Source organism: Heloderma suspectum, chromosome 4 (genome assembly GCF_057233095.1).
Source record: "Heloderma suspectum isolate Gila_16-S chromosome 4, 16-S_ref, whole genome shotgun sequence".
In the NCBI taxonomy this organism is placed as follows: Eukaryota; Metazoa; Chordata; class Lepidosauria; order Squamata; family Helodermatidae; genus Heloderma; species Heloderma suspectum.
Window position 1 is genome coordinate 158,278,235 of NC_139461.1, and position 25,897 is coordinate 158,304,131.

General features: G+C 42.1%; 1 protein-coding gene and 1 pseudogene across 2 annotated transcripts; both read left to right on the plus strand.

The window, feature by feature from the left end:
* The first annotated feature begins 2,431 nt into the window (after positions 1-2,431).
* Positions 2,432-5,288, plus strand: LOC146347587 (protocadherin gamma-A5-like). Its single transcript, XM_084851555.1, has one exon. The coding sequence runs from the start codon at positions 2,766-2,768 to the stop codon at positions 5,286-5,288; it is 2,523 nt and encodes an 840-aa protein (XP_084707681.1). The 5' UTR covers positions 2,432-2,765.
* Positions 5,289-9,338: 4,050 nt separating this feature from the next.
* On the plus strand, positions 9,339-19,918 carry LOC146347588 (protocadherin gamma-B1 pseudogene; annotated as a pseudogene). The gene is made up of 2 exons (XR_014790448.1): positions 9,339-13,621; positions 19,718-19,918. The product of XR_014790448.1 is annotated as a protocadherin gamma-B1 pseudogene (transcript).
* Positions 19,919-25,897: the final 5,979 nt, after the last annotated feature.

Below are 25,897 nucleotides of genomic sequence, written 5' to 3' on the forward strand. Positions count from 1 at the left end.
GAAGCCAAATTCATAACACCATATCTACTTTAATTTTATGTTGCTCACAGAATGTCCAGTTCTGTGAGCAATGTAAATGCTAACTCGTTAAATCTAGAAGCATTACACTGCAATCCTATGCATGTCTATGCAGAGTTAAGTACCATAGAATTCAGTGAGACTTACTCCCAGGTAAATGTCCTCTGTACCCTTTCCTACAAGTATATTCTATTGAACACAGTGGGACTTGCTTTTGAGGAGACACACATCGGATTGCACTGTTAAACTACTTGTTCCAAGATTTTCTGCAGCTCTTAGCTGGATGACACTGGCCCCTCTGAAGTTGCTCTGAGGACTGGAACTTAAATGACTTGGCATTGCACTGCTTGTTATGGATTTGTTTTTGTTGTTCAGTCGTTCAGTTGTCTCCGACTCTTCGTGACCCCATGGACCATAGCACGCCAGGCTTTCCTGTCCTGCGCTCTCTCCCAGCGTGTGCTCAAGTCCATATTCATTGCATCGATGATGCTATCTAGCCATCTCATCCTCTGCCGTCCCCTTCTCCTTTTGCCTTCAATCTTTCCCAGCATCAGGGTCTTTTCCAGGGAGTTTTCTCTTCGCATTAGGTGGCCAAAATATTTGAGCTTCAGCTTCAGTATCTGTCCTTCCAATGAGCACTCAGGGTTGATTTCCTTTAGGATAGACTGATTTGACCTCCTTGCAGTCCAGGGGACTCGTAAGAGTCTTCTCCAGCACCACAGTTCGAAAGCATCGATTCTTCGGCGCTCAGCCTTCCTTATAGTCCAGCTCTCACAGCCATACGTTACTACTGGGAAAACCATAGCTTTGATTATGCGGACCTTTGTGGGCAAGGTGATGTCTCTGCTTCTTACTATGCTGTCTAGGTTTGCCATAGCTTTCCTCCCAAGGAGCAAGCGTCTTTTAATTTCATGGCTACAGTCACTGTCTGCAGTGATCTTGGAGCCCAAGAAAATAAAATCTGTCACTGCTTCCATTTCTTCCCCTTCTATATGCCAGGAAGTGGTGGGGCCAGATGCCATGATTTTAGTTATTTTAATGTTGAGTTTCAAACCAGCTTTTGCACTCTCCACTTTGTTATGGATTTGCTTCTAGGAAATAATAGGAAACACTGTATAATAACCACTGAATTTATAATGGAGGGTTTTGAAGCCAAAAAAAATCAGGAATTATTTTCATGCCATGCCTCAGTTAAAGATACATAAAACTTTTGCTACTCTTATTTACTACGAGCCACTGCGTGTCTGGATGTGGACTGAATTGCTTAAATCATTCCACTGAAAAGTATAAATTAGCTATCTTTGGGAACAGTGTGATTGGGATAAATTCCAAAGTTGTAGCTTTGTCAGACTGCTGCTTGTGGCAACTTAAAGACAAGCCAATGCAGATTGAGATAGACATCCAAGATCCAGAGCTCCCGAATTTGATTCCATGGATAGGATGGAGCTACACATCTGATTAGAATGTGTTGAATTCATGGAGATGGTCTATGTGTTGATGCACAAAGGCCGTCTAGTTAGATTCTAGCCCATCCTTCCCTCTGGCTTTAACACAGGAATTCACTTCCTTTACCCTTTTCTGTGGATAAATATATGGACCAGAGCTGTGTTTTGTTTAATCTGTAGTAGCATTTATCAATTTATTTATGTATTACATTTCTGTACTGCCCAATAGCCAAAGCTCTCTGGATGGTTCACTAGAACTAAACTTATCCACTGCCGTATGAGTAACATAAAACATCCATCAAGTCCTGCTAAGTGACTGGCAGTGTCTGCCTACACTCAGAGGGCTGCCTAGTGGGTACTCTAAATTGTCCTCAAAGGGGCAGGTGCTCTTTTCTCTAGCAGTAAAGCCCAGTTGGCTTGAATTTCCCTGAAAGATCCACAGTCGTGTTCCCTATACGGAACATAATTAAATTATTGATAATCATACTGTGGGATGTCTTTGTAGCAGCATATAATTCAACTTCCTCCTTAATAGTTTTGGCAAAACTACTCAGCTCTTTGGGATTGAGTACAATGCTTGAGACTCAATAAAATGAAGATGCATTGGCATCAAAATTGTTATTGGCTGTTGAAGAGCACATACACTCTGAGACATATCATACTCTGGGTAGGTGTTGACATATTCAATTCACTTACACCTTTTGTAACCAAAAGAACAGCATTTTGTACACGGAATTATGGAAATCGTTTATGGCATTTTCAATATTTGGACATTTAAAGGTTAGGACCTTTCATTTGTATTAGCCGTGTATAATGACAGAAATGATGTGGAAAATTGCTGGTACAGATATATTCTAAACCGCAGCGCTTTAATTCTGGAGACTTGTTCCTTTCACTGGGCTGTTTTGAATTACATATTTGCTATTTGTGGGTTATTTTTTCTGCTTCCTAAAATGTGTGTGGCAGAACTCATTATTATGTGTCTTTCTAAGTCATATAAAAATGAAGATCTGAATGTAGTTCAGCAAACTTACAGAACAAGGAGTGCAATTGCTGGCTGAGACTCTGAGTGTCGCTGTTCACCAACCAAGGGTAAGAAATGCAATGAGAAATTCAGCCTTCCCAGGTCAGCAGCTTCAGAGCTGAATATGCTGAGAAATCAGACACACACTGAACAATTTGCTACTGGGAATCTCAGCTGCAAGTCAGCATCAGTTCAACCAGGATTCATTTGCATTTTCTGGCAACATTCAGCTATACCTGAACAACAGATCTCCTTTGTGGATTCTCAACAGACTAGGAATGGCAATAGCAAAATGTCTCCAAGACTGCAAAAGGGGAGTTGTCTTTTTCTTTCTGTTTGCTAGTATTTGCCATGGCATTACCAAGCAGATCCATTACTCCATTCCTGAGGAAACTGAGAAAGGCTTTTTGGTGGGAAATATTGCAAGAGAACTGGGACTGGATGCAAAGGAGCTCTCAGACCGTGGAATCCGCATTGTTTCCCCAGGTAGGACTCCATACTTTGCTTTGAATTATAAGAGTGGTCATTTGCACACCACAGAGAGAATAGACAGAGAGGAGATCTGTGGTCAGATGGAGAAGTGTATCTTGAATTTTGAGATTATAGTTGGGGATTCAATGAAAATTTATGGAGTCGTTGTGGAAATCACAGATATCAACGATCATGCCCCCACCTTCCAGTCAGAGAACCTGGTGATAAATATCAGTGAGAATACAGCACTGGGGTCCCAATTTCCCCTCTTGGAAGCTCAAGATCCTGATTTAGGAAACAATTCTCTGCAGGGATACAAACTCAGCAACAATAGCTATTTCTCTCTTAATGTTCAAACTGTTGATGGTAGACAGTACACCGAATTAGTGCTGGAAAGACCTGTGGATCGTGAAGAAGAAGCCATTCATAATCTTGTCCTCATGGCATATGATGGTGGAGATCCTGTTAAGACAGGAAATGTGCATGTTGATGTTACTGTACTGGATGCTAATGACAATGCACCTGTTTTTAGCCAACTTCCCTATGAAGTAAATCTTAGGGAAGATATTCCTATAGGGTCCACAATAGTCAGATTAAAGGCTACTGATTTGGATGAAGGAACAAACAAAGAAATGAAATATACATTCAGAAAAATCACATCAAAGGCTTCACAAATATTCCACTTGGATGCAAACACTGGGGAGGTAACTCTTGTAGGAAACTTAGACTATGAGGACTCCACACTTTATGAAATTGAGGTCCAGGTCCATGATGGTGGAGGACTCTTGGACAGGTCAGCCCTCATGATATTCGTTACTGATGTAAATGATAATGCACCAAAACTGGAAATAACTTCACTTATCAGCTCCATCCCGGAGAACTCACCACCAGCAACTGCAGTAGCCCTTTTAAATGTGCAAGATCAAGACTCGGCAGAGAATGCAGAAGTCACATGTTCCATTCCCAGCAATCTCCCCTTCCAACTGAAGAAATCCTATGATAATTATTACAGTTTGCTGACAACAAGAGCCTTGGACAGGGAGCAGGTGGCCGCCTACAACATCACTGTCACAGTCATCGATCATGGGAGCCCTCCACTTTCTACATCTCTTGTTATTCCACTTGAGATTTTAGACACAAACGACAATCCTCCCCGCTTCCTGCAATCCGTTTATACCGCTTATTTAATGGAGAACAACCCAAGAGGGGCCTCCATATTCTCTCTGAAGGCAGATGATCCAGACTGGGCAGAAAACTCCAGAATAACTTATTCCGTCATTGAGAGAAATATCAGTGACTCCCCTATATCCTCCTTCCTCTCCATTAACTCTGAGACTGGGGTTGTCTATGCCTTGACCTCCTTTGATTATGAAGACTTTCGGGAGATCCAGTTCCAGGTCAAGGCCCAGGATGGAGGCTCCCCACCACTCAGCTCCAACGTCTCAGTGACTCTCTTCATCCTGGACCAGAATGACAACGCTCCAGAAATCTTGTACCCAGCCCCTCCCTCCGATGGCTCCACTGGGATAGAGCTGGCCCCTCGCTCCTCTGAGCCGGGTTACCTGGTCACGAAGGTGGTGGCAGTGGATGCAGATTCCGGCCAGAATGCCTGGCTCTCCTACCAGCTGACCAAGGCCACAGAGCCAGGGCTTTTCACTATGGGGCTCCACACCGGAGAGATCAGGACAGCCCGGTTCTTTCTGGAGAAAGATGCCCTCAAGCAAAGCGTGGTGGTTTTAGTGAAGGACAATGGGCAGCCACTTCTCTCCGCCTCAGCCACTGTCACCATGGTGTTGGCTGACAGCATCCCTGAAATCCTCTCAGATCTCAGCAGCATCTCAGCTCCTGTAGATCCACAGTCTGATCTCACCTTCTACCTGGTGATTGCAGTGGCTTTTGTCTCCTGCTTGTTCTTCACCTTCCTCCTTGTGCTATTGGCATTGCAGCTTCACAGGTGGAGAACTTCGCAGCTGTTTGACTCAGGAAGCATAAATTTCAGTGGTGTCCCTGTCTCACAATTTGTGGATATTGATGGAGTCCGAGCATTTCTTCCCTCTTATTGCCATGAAGTTTCTCTGAGCACAGACTCAAGGAAAAGCCAGTCTAATATTTCCAAGGGAAATTATTCCAATGCTTTGACCAATCAACAGAATTGTGAAATAAAGGATCCCTTCCTCATTGTGGAAGATATTAATAACAGTAACAGGAATTCAGCAAATATACAGGTGAGCTCTCCCTATCAAATCTTGGTTTTGGAGTTTGATATAAGTCCTTTGTTATTTAGTGTTTTTTTTCCCCAAACTGTTATCAAGACTGGGAATGGAACATAGTTCTCCCAATTGTACTTGTCTTTTACCCTTGCCATACAGTTTTTGGTACCGAAGATTTCTTTGCCACATGTACAAACACATATAGACAACTTTTTTTTCCCTCAAAAAGAACTTCTCTTGCTCATGAGAAGTACTTGCAAGAGAGAACAAGGGGGGAAAGAGCCAGGGCAATTATTTGCTTATTCTCTTTGGCAAGAAAAATAAATTAAATAATAATTAGCATGTTCTTTTGAAATATAAATCAACTTTGAAAAATTGTTGAAAAAATATTTTGGGTTTATTTGCCTTGTTCGAAGTACAGTGTAGGCCTAGTGCTCACTAGTTCTTTAAAACCACAGACTTCTAAGGGAGGACAATAGCCAGGCATTTTCACTCACCATTCTGATCTGGGGGGAAATTCATTCATGATCCCACATATGGTGACAGACCTTTAATATGAGCAAAACCTATCAGCTGAGTCATCCCAAGGAAAATGTGATTAGGCACATTTCCACACCACTCTGGCCACTGAGAAAGTAAATATAAGTCTGGGCTGCTCCATTTCAGGCTGTAGGTGAGGGCCCAGATGATTAAATAGTTGAATACTTTTTTTTTTTTTTTAATCTCTGTACAAAGAAACTAGCATGTCAGAGAGAAGGCTTGGGCTAAAATCTTTCTGGCTAGCATCTTGTTTTCTATGTGGAGTGATTTTTTAAAAAGCAACAGTTATTGTAATAGGGAAACATTCCATCGTGGGAGCCCCCACTTACAGTCTGAAGTGGTACTACTCAGGCACCACCTTGGTGAGAATTAGATTGCAGACTGAGTTTGTTATTTCTGCTTTAAAATAAGAACAGTATTCTGATATTTGTTTAATAACTTATTAACTGTGTGCATATTATTCATATTGTTTCATATGGGGATGCACCAAATTGGACCATTTCTTTGATATCCTGCTGTGATCGTATGAACCTACATATTAGCTCAGATCTAGAGAAAATTAGCTGCACTTAATTCCCTTGGAAATCTATGGAAAAGTTAGTCATGATTGAAGTCCCATTAATTTCAGTGGAAAAATAAGCTCGGCTATTTTTATGGATCCAACCCATTATGAAAACATATTTTGAAATTACTATATACATTGATTGTAAATGTCACAATTTCCAGAACAGAGTGAAATGCTAGGTAACAGGATATAATCTGCCAGTATTTCCAGACTGAAGCTTCCAAGAACATTTAAGGTGGAAGAGTGGACAAAAATATCATTGATCATAGAATTAGAATTTCATAGAATAGTAGGGTCGGAAGGGGCCTACAAGACCATCGAGTCCAACCCTCTGCTCAGTGCAGGAACCCAAGTGAGAGCATCCCTGACAGATGGCTGTCCGGCCTCATCTTGAATGCTTCCAGTGTGGGAGAGGCCACCACCTCCTAGGTCATTGGTTCCATTGTTGTATTGCTCTAACAAGTCAGGAAGTTTTTCCTGATGTTCAGCCAGAATCTGGCTTCCTGTAACTTGAGTCCATTATTCCGTGTCCTGCACTCTGGGATGATCAAGAAATGATGCTGGCCTTCCTCTCTGTGACAACCTTTCAAGTACTTGAAGAGCGCTATCATATCTCCCCTCAGTCTTCTCTTCTCAAGGCTAAACATGCCCAGTTCTTTCAGTCTCTCTTCATAGGGCATTGTTTCCAGTCCCCTGATCATCCTTGTTGCCCTCCTCTGAACCCCCTCCAGCTTATCTGCATCCTTCTTAAAGTGCGGTGCCCAGAACTGGACACAGTACTCCAGATGAGGCCTAACCAGTGCTGAGTAGAGGGGGACTAGTACTTCCCAGGTTTGGAAACTATGCTTCTATTAATGCAACCCAAAAGAGCATTTGCCTTTTTTGCAGCCACATCACATTTTTTGTTCATATTCAGCTGGTGATCGACAACAATTCCAAGATCCTTCTCGCTTATAGTGTTGTTGAGCCACGTATTCCCCCATCTTGCAACTGTGCATTTGGTTTCTTTTTCCTAGGTGCAGAACTTGGCATTTATCCCTATTAAATGTCATTCTGTTGTTTTCTGCCCAGCGCTCCAGTCTATCCAGATCACTTTGAATTTTGTTTCTGTCTTCCAAGGTATTAGCCATCCCGCCCAATTTTGTGTTGTCTGCAAATTTGATCAGCATTCCCTGCACCTCCTCCTCCAAGTCATTAATAAAAATGTTGAAGAGCACTGGGCCCAACACTGAGCCCTGTAGTACCCTGCTCATTACCTCTCCCCAGTTTGAGAAGATCCCATTGATAAACACTCTTTGAGTCCAATTCTGTAGCCAACTGTCAATCCACTTGATCGTTGTTTCATCTAGCCCACTTTGAGCTAGTTTGCTCATCAGGATATCCTGGGGCACTTGGTTGACAGCTATGCTGAAGTCGAGGTATATTGTGTCCACAGCATTCCCACAGTCCACAAGGGAGGTTACCTGATCAAAAAATGAGATCAGTTTTGTGCTTCCAGGTGGATTGCTTGATAATCTGCTCCAGAATTTTCCCAGGGATTATGTCAGACTGACTGGTCTGTAGTTCCCACATTCTTCCCTTTTACCCTTTTTGAAGATAGGAACAACATTAGTCCTCCTCCAGTCACCTTGCACTTCACCCGTCCTCCATGATTGCTCAAAGATAATAGATAGTGGTTCTGAGAGTTCTTCTGCCAGTTCCTTTATTATTCTAGGGTGCAGTTCATCTGGCCCTGGAGATTTGAACTCATTCAGAGTAATTAGATGTTCCTTGACCCTATGCCTATCAATCTCAAGCTGCAATCCTGCCCCTTCAGCCTGTACTTCGCCTTTGCCAGGGGGGTCATAGATCATCTTTTGGGAGAAGACTGAGCCAGAGTAGGAATTGAGCATTTCTGCCTTTTCTTTGTCATAATAAATACAAGCTGTTCTTTATTACTGGCATTTTTGACATTTTTTTAAAAGACTAGGAAAGCTACATTTAGTGGGAGACAGGGAGCTGTGTTATATAAAGCCTGAAGCAATTCAGGAGTTTGAAATGGTAGAGAATAGGTTGTAATACAATGAACCAAAAGATTTCACTTCTCACAGGACAACTGCTTTTATCTATTATTATTCATAAGCATGTATGCTTTTCTAAACACAGTAAATTATGTACATTCACACTTTGTATATAGAACCCAGGGCTGGTTCATACATACATGTACATCACTTGTCACTTAATAACTTGGCAGTTGAACTAATGGCTGGATATATGTTCTGATAACTTGTGTTTGCATTTCAGATCTCATGACAATTCTGTCTGTGGTGTTATTTATAATAAATGAATGAATAAATAAAATATCTGTGTCGGTGCATTCACATGTGCAAGCCATTGCTGGATGGTGCAGTCATCAAAGGATGAATATGCACGTGTGGACTGGGACCTTTCGTCATACACATGTTGTAAACCCGCCTCATTGCAGTTTTTATACTCTCTAATAATAAATATTTGGTTAGAGGAATTTGGTTTTGGAAGGAAAAATGCGTGATGGTATATTTTTCTTTTGCTATTATCTGATGCATAGTAATTTGAGTTCATATTTGACCACTTTAAAAGAAGGTAAGGAAGGAAATGGCTAGAAAAAGTGTCTCAAGAATGAACAGAATATATGTAGTGTAAGTACAGATATTAGGAATATGTGTATCATGGCATTACTTAGCTACTGTGGCTTTGAGAGGTTGCATCTCCCAAAACTGTGGAGCAGTGGATAGAGTGTTGAACCAAGGAGACCTGGGTTCGAATCTCCACTTATCCAAGAATCTCATGCAGTGGCACTGGACAAGTCACTCTCTCTCAGCCTAGCCTGTCTTAGAGGTTCCATCTTATCCCTCATGCTTTTCAACATCCACATGAAACTGCTGGGAGATGTCATCTGGAGGTTTCTGCTAGTGTCTCCTCTCATTTCCATCTCCCAATTTTGGGCAGCTGGTGCAAATTAAACAAGTGTTTTGGGCCAGTGGTTAGATGATGGTGAGCAGACTGAAACTTGATCTAGATAAGATAGATGTACTACTTGTTGGAAATTCTAGATAGGTTTGCACTCCCCATCGAGAATGGAGTACACAGCTTGGGAACACTAGACCAAGTGTTATCCTTGGATACTAAGATGATATCAATCGCTAGGAGCACCTTTTACCAGCTTTCTCTGGTCTGCCAGCTGCAGCCTTACCTGGAAAAGGTAGTAGTTAGTCATGTCCTAAGTACATCCAGACTGGATAAGAGCAATGCTCTCTACATGGAGCTATCTGTAAAGACAGTTCAAAAACTACAGTTGGTACAAAGTTCATCCACCAGAACATTGTGCTCTACCCATGTTCAGTTATGATTATTCTAGGTTTTTGTCCACCTGCCCTCAGGCTATTGTCCCAAGCAATTCATTGCCCCACAGAAAACCAAGGAGCAGATGGCAATCTGTTTCTAGGTACCCTCTCTCCCTAGGCAATCCCATCCCTTTGGCTTACGTTTGGCATTACTGCATACGTTTAACGTACGTAGTAATGCCTAGTTACAGCATTACTAGGCACAGTTGCTTTTCCATTCCTGATGGAACAAAGAAAGACACTTACATGTAACATTTCATGACCTTGCAATGAATGTAATAGAGCTCTCAGAGGGTGGAACTCTACAGCTTCATATGGAAGGACTCAGTATTTTGGTTCGAATTAATGACAAAAGCTGCAGCCCCATGTCTCCTCCTTTTCTGTCACCTATAACATCTACCAGGAAGAGGGGCTTTTCTGCTCTGGCACCTCAGCTGTGGAATGAGCTCCCTAGAGAGGTTTGCCTGGCACTTATGCTGTATTCCTTCCAGCACCAGGTGAAGTCCTTCTTAGTCTCCCAGTATTTTAGCATTTTAGCTTCCTAGTCTTTTAGCTTTGGTGTTTTAAATCCCTGCATTGCTGCTAGGTTTTATTGTGGTTGTATTGTTATATTGTGCTTTTAATGCTTTTATATTTTATATTGTTTTATCCTATGCCTTTTGGTTTTAATTTTTGTGAACCGCCCAGAGAGCTTCAGCTATTGGGCAGTATAGAAATGAAATGAAATGAATGAATGGTGAAACAAAATGTTTAAAATGTCATCTCATAGTGACTCTCCTGAGGGTGGGGAAGCTTGCAAAGCGATGCCATCATGTCACATATTTTGTTTTCCTGGGAGGTTTTTGGGTGGAGGAGAGGGGGAGAAAGAGGGCTGCTACTTTCAGCATCAGCCTCACATCCCCAGTAACCTGTATGAGTAACTTTTTCAATCTTCAATTATTTTTTCAAAAAAATACTTCTGCTTCTCTCTCAGCCAGAGAAACTGGAAATCAAAACTAATAAGATGACAGTGTAGGGATTATGATTTCAGGAGTTGGACTTCGTGACATAACCTGACTGTGAATTTGGAAGTTCTCATCATAGTTACATAGCAGTTTCATTGCAACTACATTCAAAGCAACTGGCCTATGTGAAAGAATCAACAAAGAAATAAAGTATTAATTTAAAGGAGGGAGTATTCGCAGAGATGTGACACAGATTGGAACACAAATTGTTAAATACGTGCTTATTCTTATAATAGAAAAAGATGAGCAGTATTTCTGTTCTAAATAAGCTGAGAAAGCATCACCTGCAATTCTTTGTTTGAGCCTCAGAGTGTCACTGTTGGCCAATGTGGTGCCCAAAGAAAGGATCTTTCATCAGTGCTGCACAGAGTGGGCAAATAGCAGACCACAAGGACACAGCAATCTTGCTGAAAAAAGGAAACAGGAAAGAGTTGTAATCTTCACTATTTAAGAGGAAAGGAAGCTTATTTTTACTTACAGAGATATCTAGCACCTTGTGGAGAATTTGATGTGATCACTATAAGCTGCAAAAAAAAAGAAAAAGGAAGTGGCCAATTTTCATAGAGCCAGATGGACAGAAGGGAGGAAGAGGATGGCAGGGCGCTCGCAAGGCAAGTACTGCTTCTCTTACTGTCGTCATGCTCCTGCTGGGCTGCCTCTGAGCAGATTCATTATTCAGTCCCTGAGGAGATGGCAAAGGGTTCCGTTGTGGGGAACCTCGCCAAGGACCTGGGACTGAGTACCAAAGACCTAGCAAGGCGTAATCTGCATGCTGTCTCTGTAGCTAAAATGCAGTTTTTCAGTATCAACGCTGAGAACGGAAACCTCTGTGTGAATGAAAGAATAGATAGGGAGGAAATATGTGATACAATTCCTCTTTGCCCTGTTAACATGGAGGTAGTAGTTGAAAACCCTCTCAATGTTTTCCATATAATAGTGGCAATCCAAGACATTAATGATAATGCACCCCAATTCTTAAATGGCAATATCAATTTGGAGATAATTGAATCCACTTTACCAGGCACCCGATTTCTCCTTGGGAAAGCTGACGATCCTGACATTGGGGTGAATTCTCTCCAGAGTTACCAGCTGAGCTCCAATCAGTACTTCACTCTGGAAGTTAGAGAGAGAAAAGATGGGAATAAATATGCAGAATTGGTGCTGCAGAAACCACTTGACCGGGAAATTGAACAGACCCTTCACTTGATCCTTACAGCCCTGGATGGCGGCGAACCTAGAAAAACTGGGACTGCCCAGATATGGATTAATGTCACTGATGCCAATGACAACCCACCCATTTTCACTCATGATGTCTATAAGATCAGTTTGCATGAAAATGCTCCTGTTGGGTCCCTTGTGGTCCAAGTAACAGCTTCTGATAAAGATGATGGTACAAATGCCCAGATCAGATATCATTTCAGCAACATACCAGTGAATAGCCAGAATAAATTCAGCTTGGACCCAGTTAATGGACTAGTTACCCTTACTGGGCTGTTGGACTTTGAGGAAACCAAAGAATATACTATTACAGTAGAAGCAAAAGATGGAGGTGGATTAATGGCACACTGCAACATTGAAATAAGTGTTATCGATGAGAACGATAATGCCCCAGAAGTGACGTTAGCATCTGTGTTTAGCCCAGTCCCTGAGGATTCTCAGTCTGGAAGCTTAATTGCTCTGATCAATGTAAATGACAAAGATACTGGTGACAATGGAAAGGTTACTTGCTATTTACAAGACGATTTGCCCTTCACAATTATTCCCACTTCTAACAATTACTACAAGCTCCTGACAGACAGTCTCTTGGACAGAGAAAGAACTCCTGAGTATAATATTACAGTCACAGCCAGTGACAAAGGAACCCCACCTCTTTCCACAGATAAAACCATCTCCCTACGAATCTCTGATGTCAATGACAATGCCCCTGCTTTTGAGAGGCCTTCCTACAGCATCTATGTGCCAGAAAACAATCCTTCCGGTGCTTCCATTTTCAGCATTAAAGCCTCTGACCCAGATGTGGACCAAAACTCACAGATCACTTACTCCTTCCTCAACAGCAACATTGAGGAGCTCCCCATCTCCTCATATATCTCCATTAATTCTGGGACTGGCACAATCTATGCCCAGCGGTCCTTCGACTATGAACAATTCAGGGAGTTCCAGCTGCAAGTGAAGGCCCAAGATGGTGGTTCTCCCCCTCTCAGCAGCAGTGTTACCGTGAGGGTGTTTATTCTGGATCGGAATGATAACAGCCCTCGTATCCTGTCCCCTTCGCAAGAAGCCAAAGGCTCTGCCTTGTTTGAGATGGTGCCTCGTTCAGCCGAGGCAGGCTATCTTGTAACAAAGGTGGTGGCCGTGGACGCTGATTCCGGAAACAACGCCTGGCTGTCCTACCATCTGATTCAATCCACTGAGCCAGCGCTCTTCACTGTTGGCTCTCACACTGGTGAGATCAGGACAGCGAGGGCCTTTGTGGAGAGGGATGCGGTGAAGCAGAGGCTAGTGGTCGTGGTGAAGGATAACGGGCAGCCGCCTCTCTCGGCCACCATTACTCTGAACCTGGTGTTTGCTGAGAACTTCCAGGAGGCCCTTCCGGAGATGAAAACCCAGTCGAGCAGCTCCAACTATCAGCCTGATCTACAGCTCTATTTGGTGCTGGCCTTGGCTGCGATGTCATCCTTATTCCTCTTGACAGTCATTCTGGCCATTACGACGAAGCTCCGGCGGTCAGGGAATCCCAAGTTCCTGCAGTGCTTTGGTCCCGTTCCCCATTCCAAGGCCGGTGCCGTATTTCCCCCTAATTTTGAAGATGGGACTTTGCCGTATTCCTACCAGCTCTGTCTGTCTTCAGAATCCAGGAAAAATGAGTTTTCCTTGCTGACTTCCAACGTTCATATTGCAGACAATATTCTTAGCAATGACAAAGCTGGTATAGGCATTGGAGGAGACAATTTTAATTCTGAGATGGAAATTGTTGAAGAGGTAAGATTTGTTTTCTGGAATAGCATGCATGGCACTCTACATAGTTCTTTACTGCTACTGACACTGCAATACTACTTTTATAGTGCCGGTGTGACTGCCTTTTAGTTTTTGAATCGTTAGTTGATTTCCTGTCTAGTATCCTATCTAGAAATAACTAGATTGTCCTTTATTTCATTTGGCTTTTGTGAATTTTTCCTTTGAAGTCTATAGCTTTGCTAAATAGCTGAGCCCGGAGCTCCAGATCAGTTGGTGCAAGTACTTCTCTTGTAGATATTTGGACTATTCCAGTTTCTGTATAGTGTTTTCATAATTAGAGCTTAAATTACTTAGCTATGAAATGTATTGATGGGAATAATTGTTTTTCTGCTCATATCATGGAAGTTTCAGGACTACTGTGAAAAAGATTTTACTGTATAAGGAGATGGCATTATTTCCATATAGCAGTAAATACTATCACTGTTAGAATTTTTAAAATATGATTTTAATATGGTTTGTATAGACATACTATTTTGAGAGGGCTTTGCAAATTATGCTTTAGTTAAATGTCCAGAAAAGCAGGCTAATTATAAATTTGCTCATATGAAAACTTTATTTGTGTCTTGTATATTATCAAGTACATTGTGATTAGATGGTCTAATCATATTTTGGTGGTAATTTGGTTCCGGAATGACCAAATTAATCCAGTTACTACAATATTAGTATTACAATATTAGGTAAATGGTATCATTTTTCAACTGCAGTGAACTGCAGCTACCTGGATTTAAGGTGATATAATCCCATTGAGTTCTGGGGTGTAAACTGGTTTGAATCTAGGATATGGATTAGACCAGTCTTCCCCCACCTGGTGCCCTCCAGATGTGTTGGACTGCAACTCCCATCATTCCCAGCCGCATGGCCATTGGCTGGATTAGACTGTTTATGTAATTCCACTCAGAAATCTGAATGTGCTGCCTGTAGTTCATATTGAAAATCACTGCACAAAGTATTTAGAAACACTGGTGCAGATCTAGAGCTCCCCCATTTCATTCAATAGAGGTTAGAGCGCCCAGCACTTCAGATTGGGTTGCACTGATCAGATTGATGGCATCTGTTCGAATGTCGGCTGCGAAGACCACCTTGCAAGCCCACACTTTTCTCCAGTTTTAATACTGGAGCTCATCTCCCTCCCAGCTTTCTGGCGATAATGCGTTTGCACTCCTCAGACTGCCTCCTCACACAGGATTTGCTCCCATCCTTTGGAGGGATGAGCTATTGGGGGATGCTATCAGTTCTGCTGTGTGCAGCATGGCCAATAGGGGCGGCTGTGGCCTTGCTCTTACAGCAGTCCTGTCAGCCCTTGGACCTCTGTTTGGTGTGGCAATAGCCCACCCTCTCAGCTTCCCACAGGACAGAATCCACTGGTTGGCAATTGGAGCTAAGTAGCAATATTTTTTCCCCATTCCTAAACTGGGTGAAAGACAGGAGCTTTTTTTGCGCTGACACACAATGGAGGATTAAAGACTGGCTTTGTTTGGACTCTACATTTCCTCTTAAATAGGTCACAACTGAAATGTTCTGGGACACTTGGAAGCCTAAGAAAGCAATGGTGATCAAAGTGACAAAGGAGGCTTACCCAAATTCTCATGGAGTTCTGGCTTGGGGGGATCTGAGGAGGGTAGCTTCTCTTCAGCTCTGATGATCTCATTGACTCTAAACCTTACCAGCTTAGGCTAATGATGCTTAAAGGTCCTCCTCTGCACACAGTTGGGGTGTGTGAGCAGTGGAGAGCAAAGGCCAGTTTCAATATTGATTCAGTGCTTGGACCCACAGTGAGGTCATCCATTCAAGGTAGCTGGCATGAAAGGCAGTTCCCAGCCTTCACTTTGGTAGTCCATATGCCCTCACTGAGGGAATGTAGTTAGCTTTAATTAGTCATGTGCATATCAGACTTATAAATTAATAAAGTTAATTATTAACTATTCTATGATTGGGGGTTGGACTCGATGGCCTTGTAGGCCCCTTCCAACCCTACTGTTCTACTATTCTATGAAAGCTGTAGCCTATAGTTAAATCCATGCACCATCTCTGTGTCTTCATGCCCAGGTGTGGGTGCAAACATAGATCAAACTTATATTTTTTTTCTCCCACTCCGTGTGGTTTAGCAAATCCTTGTCACTTCCTGAATGAGTGATATAAAAGATCCATCAGGAGAAGACAGACAGGCAGTGGCTCTCTAGAGTGGATCATGGGTGTTTCCAGCCATTAGATTCTTTAGCTGGAGATGTCATGTATTAAAGCGCTTTATGCACATCTGCCCAGATATAGATATACAGAGAGATAGTCTTAGCATCTACATGAAATTTATAGGACGCTATTTAGACAATGATGATGATACTTAGGATTTATACAGTGTTTGCAGACTATTCAAAGTGATTTGCATATATTATCTTGTAATATTTACATCTTCCAAATAGCTACACTTCTTCAGTTGGCCAAAGGGCTTTCTTATAGCCCTCAGCACTATAAGAAATAAGCACTCTTCCTGGGCTATAATAATGCACAGCATTTATATTTGACTGTAGGGTATTAAAAGTGGTTCATGTAGATTATCTTGCAATTTTTATAGCAATCCTGTAAGGCAGGTTAATATTATTATCCCCGTATTTCAGGAAGGGAACTGAGAGAACAATGACTTCCTTAAGGAAACCTGGTGAGTTCATGCCAGAGGCGAGATTCAAACCAACGACCTTCTGACTCAAAGTTCAGTTTCTTATACTATACCAGCTCTGACTATTGGCCTGATCTACAGCTCTATTTGGTGCTGCGATGTCGTCCTTATTCCTCTTGAGAGTCATTCTGGCCATTACGACGAAGCTCCGGCGGTCAGGGAATCCCAAGTTCCTGCAGTGCTTTGGTCCCGTTCCCCATTCCAAGGCCGGTGCCGTATTTCCCCCTAATTTTGAAGATGGGACTTTGCCGTATTCCTACCAGCTCCGTCTGTCTTCAGAATCCAGGAAAAATGAGTTTTCCTTCCTGACTCCCAATATTCAGATTGCAGACAATATTCTTAGTGGGGCGGAATCTAGTGTTCCTTCCATAGGCAATGAAGGAAACAATTTCCATCCTGAGATGGTACATCCTTTACCATCAAGGTAAAGTTTATTTTCATTGCACACTCTATAACTCTTTACTATAAGAAAGAGCACAATTCTATTCATGTTTACTCAGAAGTCAGTCCCACTGTGGTCAATAGGGCTCATGCTGACTTTGCATAGGGTTGCAGCCTTACCCTGATGTTTCAGTTTTTATACAGCATCTGTGAATCAAATCTGCTCTTGTAGACTTTTGGTGACCAGCCATCCTGAAATATATAGGGTATGTTCTAATAGTTTCTCTCATGTCTGCTTGTGAGCTTCCCAAAGGCATCTGGTTGGCTACTGTGGGAAAAGAATGCTCACCTAGGTAGGTCTTTGGTCTGATCTAGCACAGCTCTTCTGATGTTCTTATGTTCTTTGTGCAAAAATAGGCAGACCTAATATTATCCTATATCGCAGCTTTCTAACTTACCACTTACCCATGGCTTTCCAACTTTTCACTGACGTTTCCCTTCCTTATTGTTAATTAAAGTGAAACATATCTCAAGTACTTGTGAAATTTTGCAGTTTGGCAAGTGCTTTTCAATAATTCTGCATTTAGATGGTGATTTGTCCTCTTGGTCTAGGCAAGGCAGACACAAAACATGCTCGGAGACGGGTCAGCAGATTCTGGCTTGTGTAGCGATGTCCAAGGCAGCATGTCAGCATCAGCACCCCTGCTGCATTTTCTTCAGTTCATCTCATTTCTTCACTTCCTTGTCCCAATATTAATCTTCACTTCTTTCTATACAAGCTTAGGATGGTGGGCGTGGCTTTATATATTTTAGAATATAATACTAAATCTGTGCATTTCAAACTGTGCACTGCTGTGATCTCTTACTAAAACAATAATGCCAAGCAGAGAGGGATGACCCATATCAGTGAGATGGTGAAGTAGCTGTGGTGTTGTGTAAGGTCAGAAATATATATCTCAAAATACATAAGATCAGCATTAGACATCAGCAAGATGTCAGTCATGACTGGACAAATGGCCACGATAAGAGACACTGCAACAAAGCCGTTGAGAGCAGTCAACAGAAATGGACCAGGAATTGGAGCACCTGAGACAAGGTGAAGGAGGAGAGCTTGCGGTGTGAGACAATTTTCGGAGAAACTATTGCAGACACATCCTTAGGATATCCATTTGCACATTGTAAGGAACATGCCTCCCAAAAAAGATGTGTCTGTGTTCAAGATGCCTGAATACAAGCAGTAAAATACTTTTCTCAATTGTTTAATTGTCTTTTATTGTAAATAATAAAATTTATTTATTTATTTATTTATTTCTATACCGCCCAATAGCCGAAGCTCTCTGGGCGGTTCACAAAAATTAAAACCAAACAACACACAATAAAACAATTTAAAATATATAGAACATTAAAACTGCAATATAACAATACAACCACAATAAAACCTAGCAGCAGTGCAGGAGTTTAAAATACAGATTTAAAACAACAAAGATAAAAAATTTAGAAAGCTAAAATGCCTGGGAAAATAAAAAGGTCTTCACCTGGCGCCGAAAGGAATACAATGTAGGTGCCAGGCAAACCTCACTAGGGAGCTCATTCCAGAGCCGGGGTGCCACAGCAGAAAAAGCCCTCCTCCTAGTAGCCACCCACCTCACTTCCTTTGGCAGGGGCTCACGGAGAAGGGCCGCTGATGATGATCTTAAGGTCCGGGCAGGCACATATGGGAGGAGGCGATCCTTCAGGTAACCTGGCCCCAAGCCGTTAAGGGCTTTGAATGTTAACACCAGCACTTTGAATCGGGCCCGGAAATGGACTGGCAGCCAGTGCAGCTGGAAAAGTACTGGCGTAATATGAGCTCACAGGCCAGTCCCTGTTAACAATCTTGCTGCCCTATTTTGGACCAGCTGAAGTTTCCGGACCGTTTTCAAAGGCAGCCCCACGTATAACGCATTGCAGTAATCCAGACGAGAAGTTATCAGAGCATGGATCACTGTAGCTAGGCTATCTCTGTCCAGATAAGGGCGTAGTTGGTATACCAGCCTAAGCTGATAAAAAGTGCTCTGTGCCACTGAGTTCACCTGTGCCTCAAGTGACAGTTCTGGATCCAAAAGCACCCCCAAACTACGAACCTGATCCTTTAGGGGGAGTGCAACCCCTCCAGAACAGGTTGAATATCACCTAGCCGGGCAAATGAACCACCCACTAACAGTACCTCCGTCTTGTCTGGATTGAGTTTCAGTTTATTGGCCCTCATCCAGTCCATTACCGTGCCCAGCCACTGATTCAGAACAGCCACTGCCTCACCTGGTTTTGATGAGAAAGAGAGGTAGAGCTGGGTGTCATCTGCATATTGATGGCACCTCAGCCCACACCTCCGGATAACCTCCCCCAGCGGTTTCATGTAGATGTTAAACAGCATGGGGGATAAAATAGAGCCCTGTGGAACCCCATGGCACAATTGCCATGGCACAGAGCAATAATCCCCCAGCACCACCTTCTGGAATTGGCCATCCAAGTAGGAGCAGAACCACTGCAGTGCAGTGCCTCCAACTCCTAACCCAGACACCCTATCCAGAAGGATACCATGGTCGATGGTATCGAAAGCCGCTGAGAGGTCCAGGAGAATCCACAGGGTCGCACTCCCCCTGTCCCTCTCCCGGCAGAGGTCATCCCACAGGGCGACCGAGGCAGTTTCCGTTCCAAAACATTCCGTTCCTGAAGCCCAATTGAAATGGATCTCTAATAAAATCTCTCTAATAGTGCAATCTGCTATTCCATTTTTATTAGGAGCGCCACATACAGAAATTTAATTTAAGCATTAAGTTGCTTGGAAATAAATGTAAGTGCTGGAACTGTCTTTGTCAAGACCAGAGACAGAAAACTAAAGTTTTAACTTGATTATTGCTTTTTCTTTGCTGCTAGTAATATTATTGTTTTGAAGTTGAAACTTTTACTTATTATAATGGTGAAAACACATACAGAAATGCAACACAAATATTTCTATTTTATAACAGAAAAGGATTCACAAACTGTATTTGAATATGATTTGGATCATTACATATAAATACCAACCAAGATCTTCCATGACATCCATTAGCAAAAATTCACTGGGTTCTCTGCTTCAACCTCACAGTGCTGCTGTTGGACAAAGCAGTAATCTGAAGGGAGCTGAAGATCCACTGATGCTTAACAGAAGAAAGATTAATTTGTCCTAAACTGCAGATCGGGAAAGCAAAAGAACACAGGGGCAAACACTTGGGCTGAAAAAAAGAAAAACACTGCAGCACATAAGCTGAAATGAAGGATCAAGTTAATTTTTCATTACTGAAAATTTCCCTGTCTTGGTGGAAATTTAAAATCCTGTGCTTATCAAAGAGAGCATGAAAATGAAGGGGACAGGAATCCTCCTTGAAAGAGCTTTGAAACATCAATGAGGCACATGATGCCTCATGATGCCTCATGATGATAAGATATTATCTTATAAGATACTATCACCTTTATTCTCTGGAGCTGTTTTGGAAGAGGTTCATTACTCCATTCCTGAGGAGATTGCAAAGGGGTCTTTCGTGGGAAATCTTGCTGAGGATTTGGGTCTAAGTGCCAGAGAACTGAGGAACAGAAACCTGCCCATCCTTTCTGAAGGTAAAAGGCACTATTTCACTATCAATGGAGAAAAAGGAAACGTATGTGAATGACAGGACAGATCGTGAGGGAATGTCCTGGGAAAGCTGTGGTTGAAAATCCTTTGAGTGTTTTCCATATAAGTGTAGCAATCCAGGACATTAATGATAATGCACCATATTTCTTAGAAGGCCATATCAGGCTTGAAATAATTGAATCCACATTACCAGGTGCCAGATTTCATGTTGGTAAAGCTGAAGATCCTGACATTGGGAAGAACACTCTCCAGAATTACTAGTGATGCCCAAACCAGTTTTTCATGCTGGAAATTGATAGTCTGAATGGACATAAATTTGCAGAACTGGTGCTACAGAAACTACTGGACTGGGAAAGTGAGCACTCCCTCCACTTGATCCTCACAGCTGTGGATGGGGGTGAACCCAGAAAACCTGGGACAGCCCAGGTAGAGATTAATGTTATTGATGCCAATGACAACCCGCCCATTTTTACTCAGGAGATCTATACTGTCAGCCTGATGGAAAATTTCCCTGTGGGGTCTTCCATAGTCCAAGTTGTAGCCTATGACAGTGATGAAGGTTCAAATGCTCAGATCAGTTACCATTTCAGTAAAATCCCAGTAATGGCCTACCAGAAATTCAAGCTAGATCCACAAAATGGAACGATTTCTGTTAAGGAGAATCTTGACTTTGAGGAATCAGAGAAATCCGTGATGGCATAGAAGCAAAGGACGGAGGTGGATTAGTGGCTCATTGTAACATCAATGTAAAGATATTGGATGAGAATGACAATGCCCCGGGGGTGACCCCTGCCTCCTTATATAGCCCAGTTCCTGGCACCATGGTTCCTCTTATCAATGCAAAGGATAAAGATTCTGGAGAAGACTGGAAAATTACATGCTTCTTAGAAAGCCATTTCCCATTTAAAATATCAGCATCTAAGAGCTGCTACAATCTCCTCACAGATGGTCCCCTGGACAGAGAAAAGAATGCAGAGTATAACATCACAGTCACAGCTGCTGACAAAGGTATCCCACCTCTCTTCTCAAACAAAACCATCCCACTACGGATGTCAGATATCAATGACAACTGCCTTGCCTGTGAAGAATCTACTTACAATGTATTTGTGCCAGAAAACAGTCCTGCAGGTGCCTCCATTTTCACAGTCAGAGCCTCCGATCCAGACCTGGACCACAGCTCATGCATCACTTACTCCCTCCTCAACAGCAACATTGTGGGGCTGCCTCTCTCCTCTTATGTCTCCATTAACTCGGAGACTAGGATTATCTATGTGCAAAGCTCCTTCGACTATGAGCAGTTCAAGCCGTTTGGATCCTCGTGAAGGCCCAAGATGGTGGCTCTCCCTCTCTCTGCAGCAATGTCCCCATGTGGATTTTTATTTTGGATCAGAGTGATAACAGCCCTCGGTTCTGTATCCTTTGCCAGGCACTGATGGGTCTGCCTTTTTCGGGATGGTTCCTTGCTCAGCAGAGTCAGGCTATCTAGTGACCAAAATGGTGGCCATGGATGTTGACTCAGGGCACAATGCCTGGCTCTCCTACCAACTGCTGCAGGCCACCGAGCCAGCACTCTTCACCATTGGGTCCCACACTGGAGAGATCAGGTCATCACGGGTCTTTGTGGAGAAAGATATTGTGAAACACAAGCTGGTCATCATGGTTAAGGACAATGGCAATTTGCCACTCTCGACCACTGTGATCCTGAACCTCGTGGTTGCCGAGAACTTCCAAGAGGCACTTCTGGAAACGAGTAACCAATTAAATGACTCGGAGCATCATTCTGAGCTCCAGTTTTACTTGGTGCTGGCATTAGCTTTGATCTCGTTTTTGTTCCTGCTGACAGTGACCCTGGTCACTGCACTGAAACTTTGACAATCAGGAAGCCCCAAATTATTCCAGTGCTTTGATCCTCATTCTTTTTTGAAGGCACATGTCATATTTCCACCAAACTTTGAAGAAGGAACTTGACCTTATTCCTACCAACTCTGCCTATCATCAGAGGTCAGGAATGATGACATCTTTTTTCCAGAAACCCAATATCCAAATTGCAGAAAACTTGCTTTGCAATGATAGCTCTCGGTTGGTACGTATGGATAGCAACTGTGAGAATTTCAGTTCTGAAATGGAGGTAGGTGAGAAGGTAAGTTTTGCATCTAGAAATGGTGACATCTATATGACACCCTTGCTACTTATTAGCATTGTAAAGGATTCCTAGTGTTCTAGTTCATTGTCTCCTTAACGCCTGATTTATTAATGGGAGGGCCCATGGCTCAGACTTGCCTGAATGCCATGCCACTGACAAATAGGCATTCTACACATGCTCAGTACATCCAATCTGTACTTGGGTCCTGGGGCCTCATACTAGCGAGTCCCAGCTTACCTTCAGTCCAAAAGCTGGTTTTTCTCATCTTTTTCTAGCTGTGAAAGTGACTTAGCTATATCAACCTAGCTATAGATTAAACTATATTTCCCTGGTTTGGTACCAATTTGTAGGGTAGATTGATTCTATCCATATTCCTCTATATCTCTGTGGAATAAATGTCAGCAGTTGTTCTTCTTGACTTGGACAAATGCCATTATGATTTTTTTTAAAAAAAAACAGTCAGGATATCCCACATCCCTCCCATGGTTTGGTTCTGAATCTACTTCCAAAACACTGTCATATTCCTGCCAAACTATGAAAAATGGACTTTGCCTTCTCTCTACCTACTTTGTTTAGCCCCAGAGTCCTGGTAAAACAAACTTCCTGACAGCAGCTGTTTGGATTAATTGTAGAGACAGTTTCTTACAAGTTGCCTTCAAGTTGCAATGGCAGAGATGGCTTACATTCTGAGATAGGAAATGATGATCAGGTGAGTTTTCATCTTAGGAATTACTAGATTTATGCCTTGCTGTACTGTCTAGTAAATGAAACATGATAGTGCAAATTGTTTGAATCTACAGCCTGTATATAATTAATATATCATGTATATCACTATCGGCATATAATTACGTCTAAGCTCCTCATAGAGCTAAATATATGCATTTATTTTTTATAACACTACAAAAAACAGTTTGTTTATGCTATTATGATCAACTTAACTGATGAATGAATAAGGACTTGAATCTTCAGAACGTACTCATAGTAGTTCTGTTGGGATGTGTGGGACTTGTGTTGTTGTTCAGTCATTCAGTCGTGTCCGACTCTTCATGACCCTGTGGACCATAGCACGCCAGGCCTTCCTGTCTTGCGCTCTCTCCCGGAGCGTGCTCAAGTTCATATTCATTGCATCGGTGATGCTATCTAGCCATCTTATCCTCTTCCGTCCCCATCTCCTTTTGCCTTCAATCTTTCCCAGCATCAGTGACTTTTCCAGTGAGTTTTCTCTGGGTAGTATCCAGTATTGCAGGTACGCTGGCAGGAATAACCAACAGCACATCGGGAAAGTAATAGTACCCTTTAAATGTCCTTTTACAGTATAGTTCCTTCTGCAAGCAGCTGGCTGCTAAATCATCAATAAACTAAACTAAGTTGCATAGTTGCAGCTAGGATACCACAGCAGCATACATGGTAGCAGAAGCAGGCTGAGCAAAATAAGGGTGTGTGTTTGTTTAATCTTTGCTTTTGAGTTCTGTGTGCAAGAGAGAAAGTAGGGTGGGGGTGGGGGAGCAGCTTGCAGCTTGAATCCAGATCTTCAGCAAACAACAGTACTAGCCAGAAAGTAGGTTGTTTTATTTTTATTTTTTACAACTTGGATGCAGGCTCTGTACATTAATTTTTAGGACTATAGGCCCTGTAAATTAGTTTATAGAGCTTGAGTACAGCTCTATATTGTGTGAATTTCTGTTTAGTGGTCTAGGCTCTGTAAATTAAATTTTAGGGCTCTGGGCTCTGTACATTAATGTTTAGGGCTCTGGGCTGTCTAAATTAGTTTTTAGGGCTCAGGTGCAGCTCTAGGCCCTGTACTCCGTTTTTAAAAGCTTGTGTTGGCCTCTGGCTTAATTTTTTTTAATCCTCCCCAGAAACTTTGGCTTTGAACTCCTGATCTTTATATTAATGTGTTTGCCTCAGTTTCCTTTTCCTGAGCAATGGATTCTAACAAGATGTAGAGAGTGTTGTATGGGTTTCTGTGATGTGGGTTGCTGACTCCTGTGAATTCAAAAGACTGCTTTTCTGTGTTGCTCTGAGGATATCCCCCACCCTCATCCATCACTCTGCTTGTTGGCAATGGTCTACAGTTCATGTGCATCAGTTTACTTTTTATGTGGCATTATGTGGTTGCTGTGAATTCAATAGACTAGTTGGCTCTGCCATGGTGACCCGCATTCTGCCCCTCCAGTCCCAGTTCACCTGCTGCCACTGGCAAAGGAAACAACTAGCCCTTCATCACTCAGGAGGTTTTGGGCATTGCCCCTGTGGAAATCCCCTGACCCCTTTTGGAAACCACTGAATGCTTCTTCCTCATCAGGTCCATTATTTTCTTACAGACATTTAAAGGTGACTTTTCATCCAGTTTTGTAAACTTTGCAGTTTATAAAATATTCTACAGATTTTATGCTGAAATTATTTTACAAACATAAATGACAAAAAATTATCCCTAACCACAAAACAAACACAAAAAATAAAAGTCAGGGCAAAAATACCTAAAATGTTTTATTCCACAAATGTACAGAAAAGTATACAAATTATGTAATCACAAAAATTGGAAACCATTAACAAGTAAAATCAACATATTTTGTATTCCAATCAAAAGACTATGATTTCAATAAATTTAAGAAAAATATTTTATTAAGTAATAAATATTTTACGTTGTAGTAAACAAAATCTTATCTTTTTTACTATAAATACTTGGAAGTATTTTACAAATACATTGGATTTTGGTTTTGGTTTTTAAATCCTGTAATTTAAAAAAAAAAAGTTGCTTGTTGTGGATGGCTGCATTGCTAGTTGGCCCCCTGAGTTAACTCAGGTATGTTCACACATAACACTATATAATCAATCAACAAAACCCCCCCACACATGTGTTTTTCATTCATCCTCAAAAACTTTGCCCTTTTGTGCCTTGGAACCATTCCTGTGCAAGGGACAATTCTGATTTCATTTCGGAGATAGAAAGTTTTAAGATCAGTAGAGAAGATACTGAACTTTTCTACACAAGGCATTTATTGTGTGCTTGTGATTCCTTACTCATGGTTATTTATGTGTACTTTCGATGACATTGTGGTCCTCCAGTTTCACTTCTGTTTTTTAAGAGCACTTCCCTGAGGGGGTTTTAGAGCAGGGAAAGTGGAGTACTATTTCTGAAAGCGAAAGAAAAGGTATTTTCCTACTTGTGTAACTGCAATATTCTGCTTTAGTACAGCACCACCTAGAGATTAGTTAGCAGAAAAGCAGGAAAGGAAAAGCTCTTTGTGTAGAGCTCATATTTCAGTTCTGCAACAAAAACAAAAGTAGATACAGTGAGGAACAGCCTCATGAAGAAAAGCTCATTATTTGTACATTAGATGTTACATCCCTGTATACATTCTCATGAAGAGGCTCGAGAACTTGCTAATG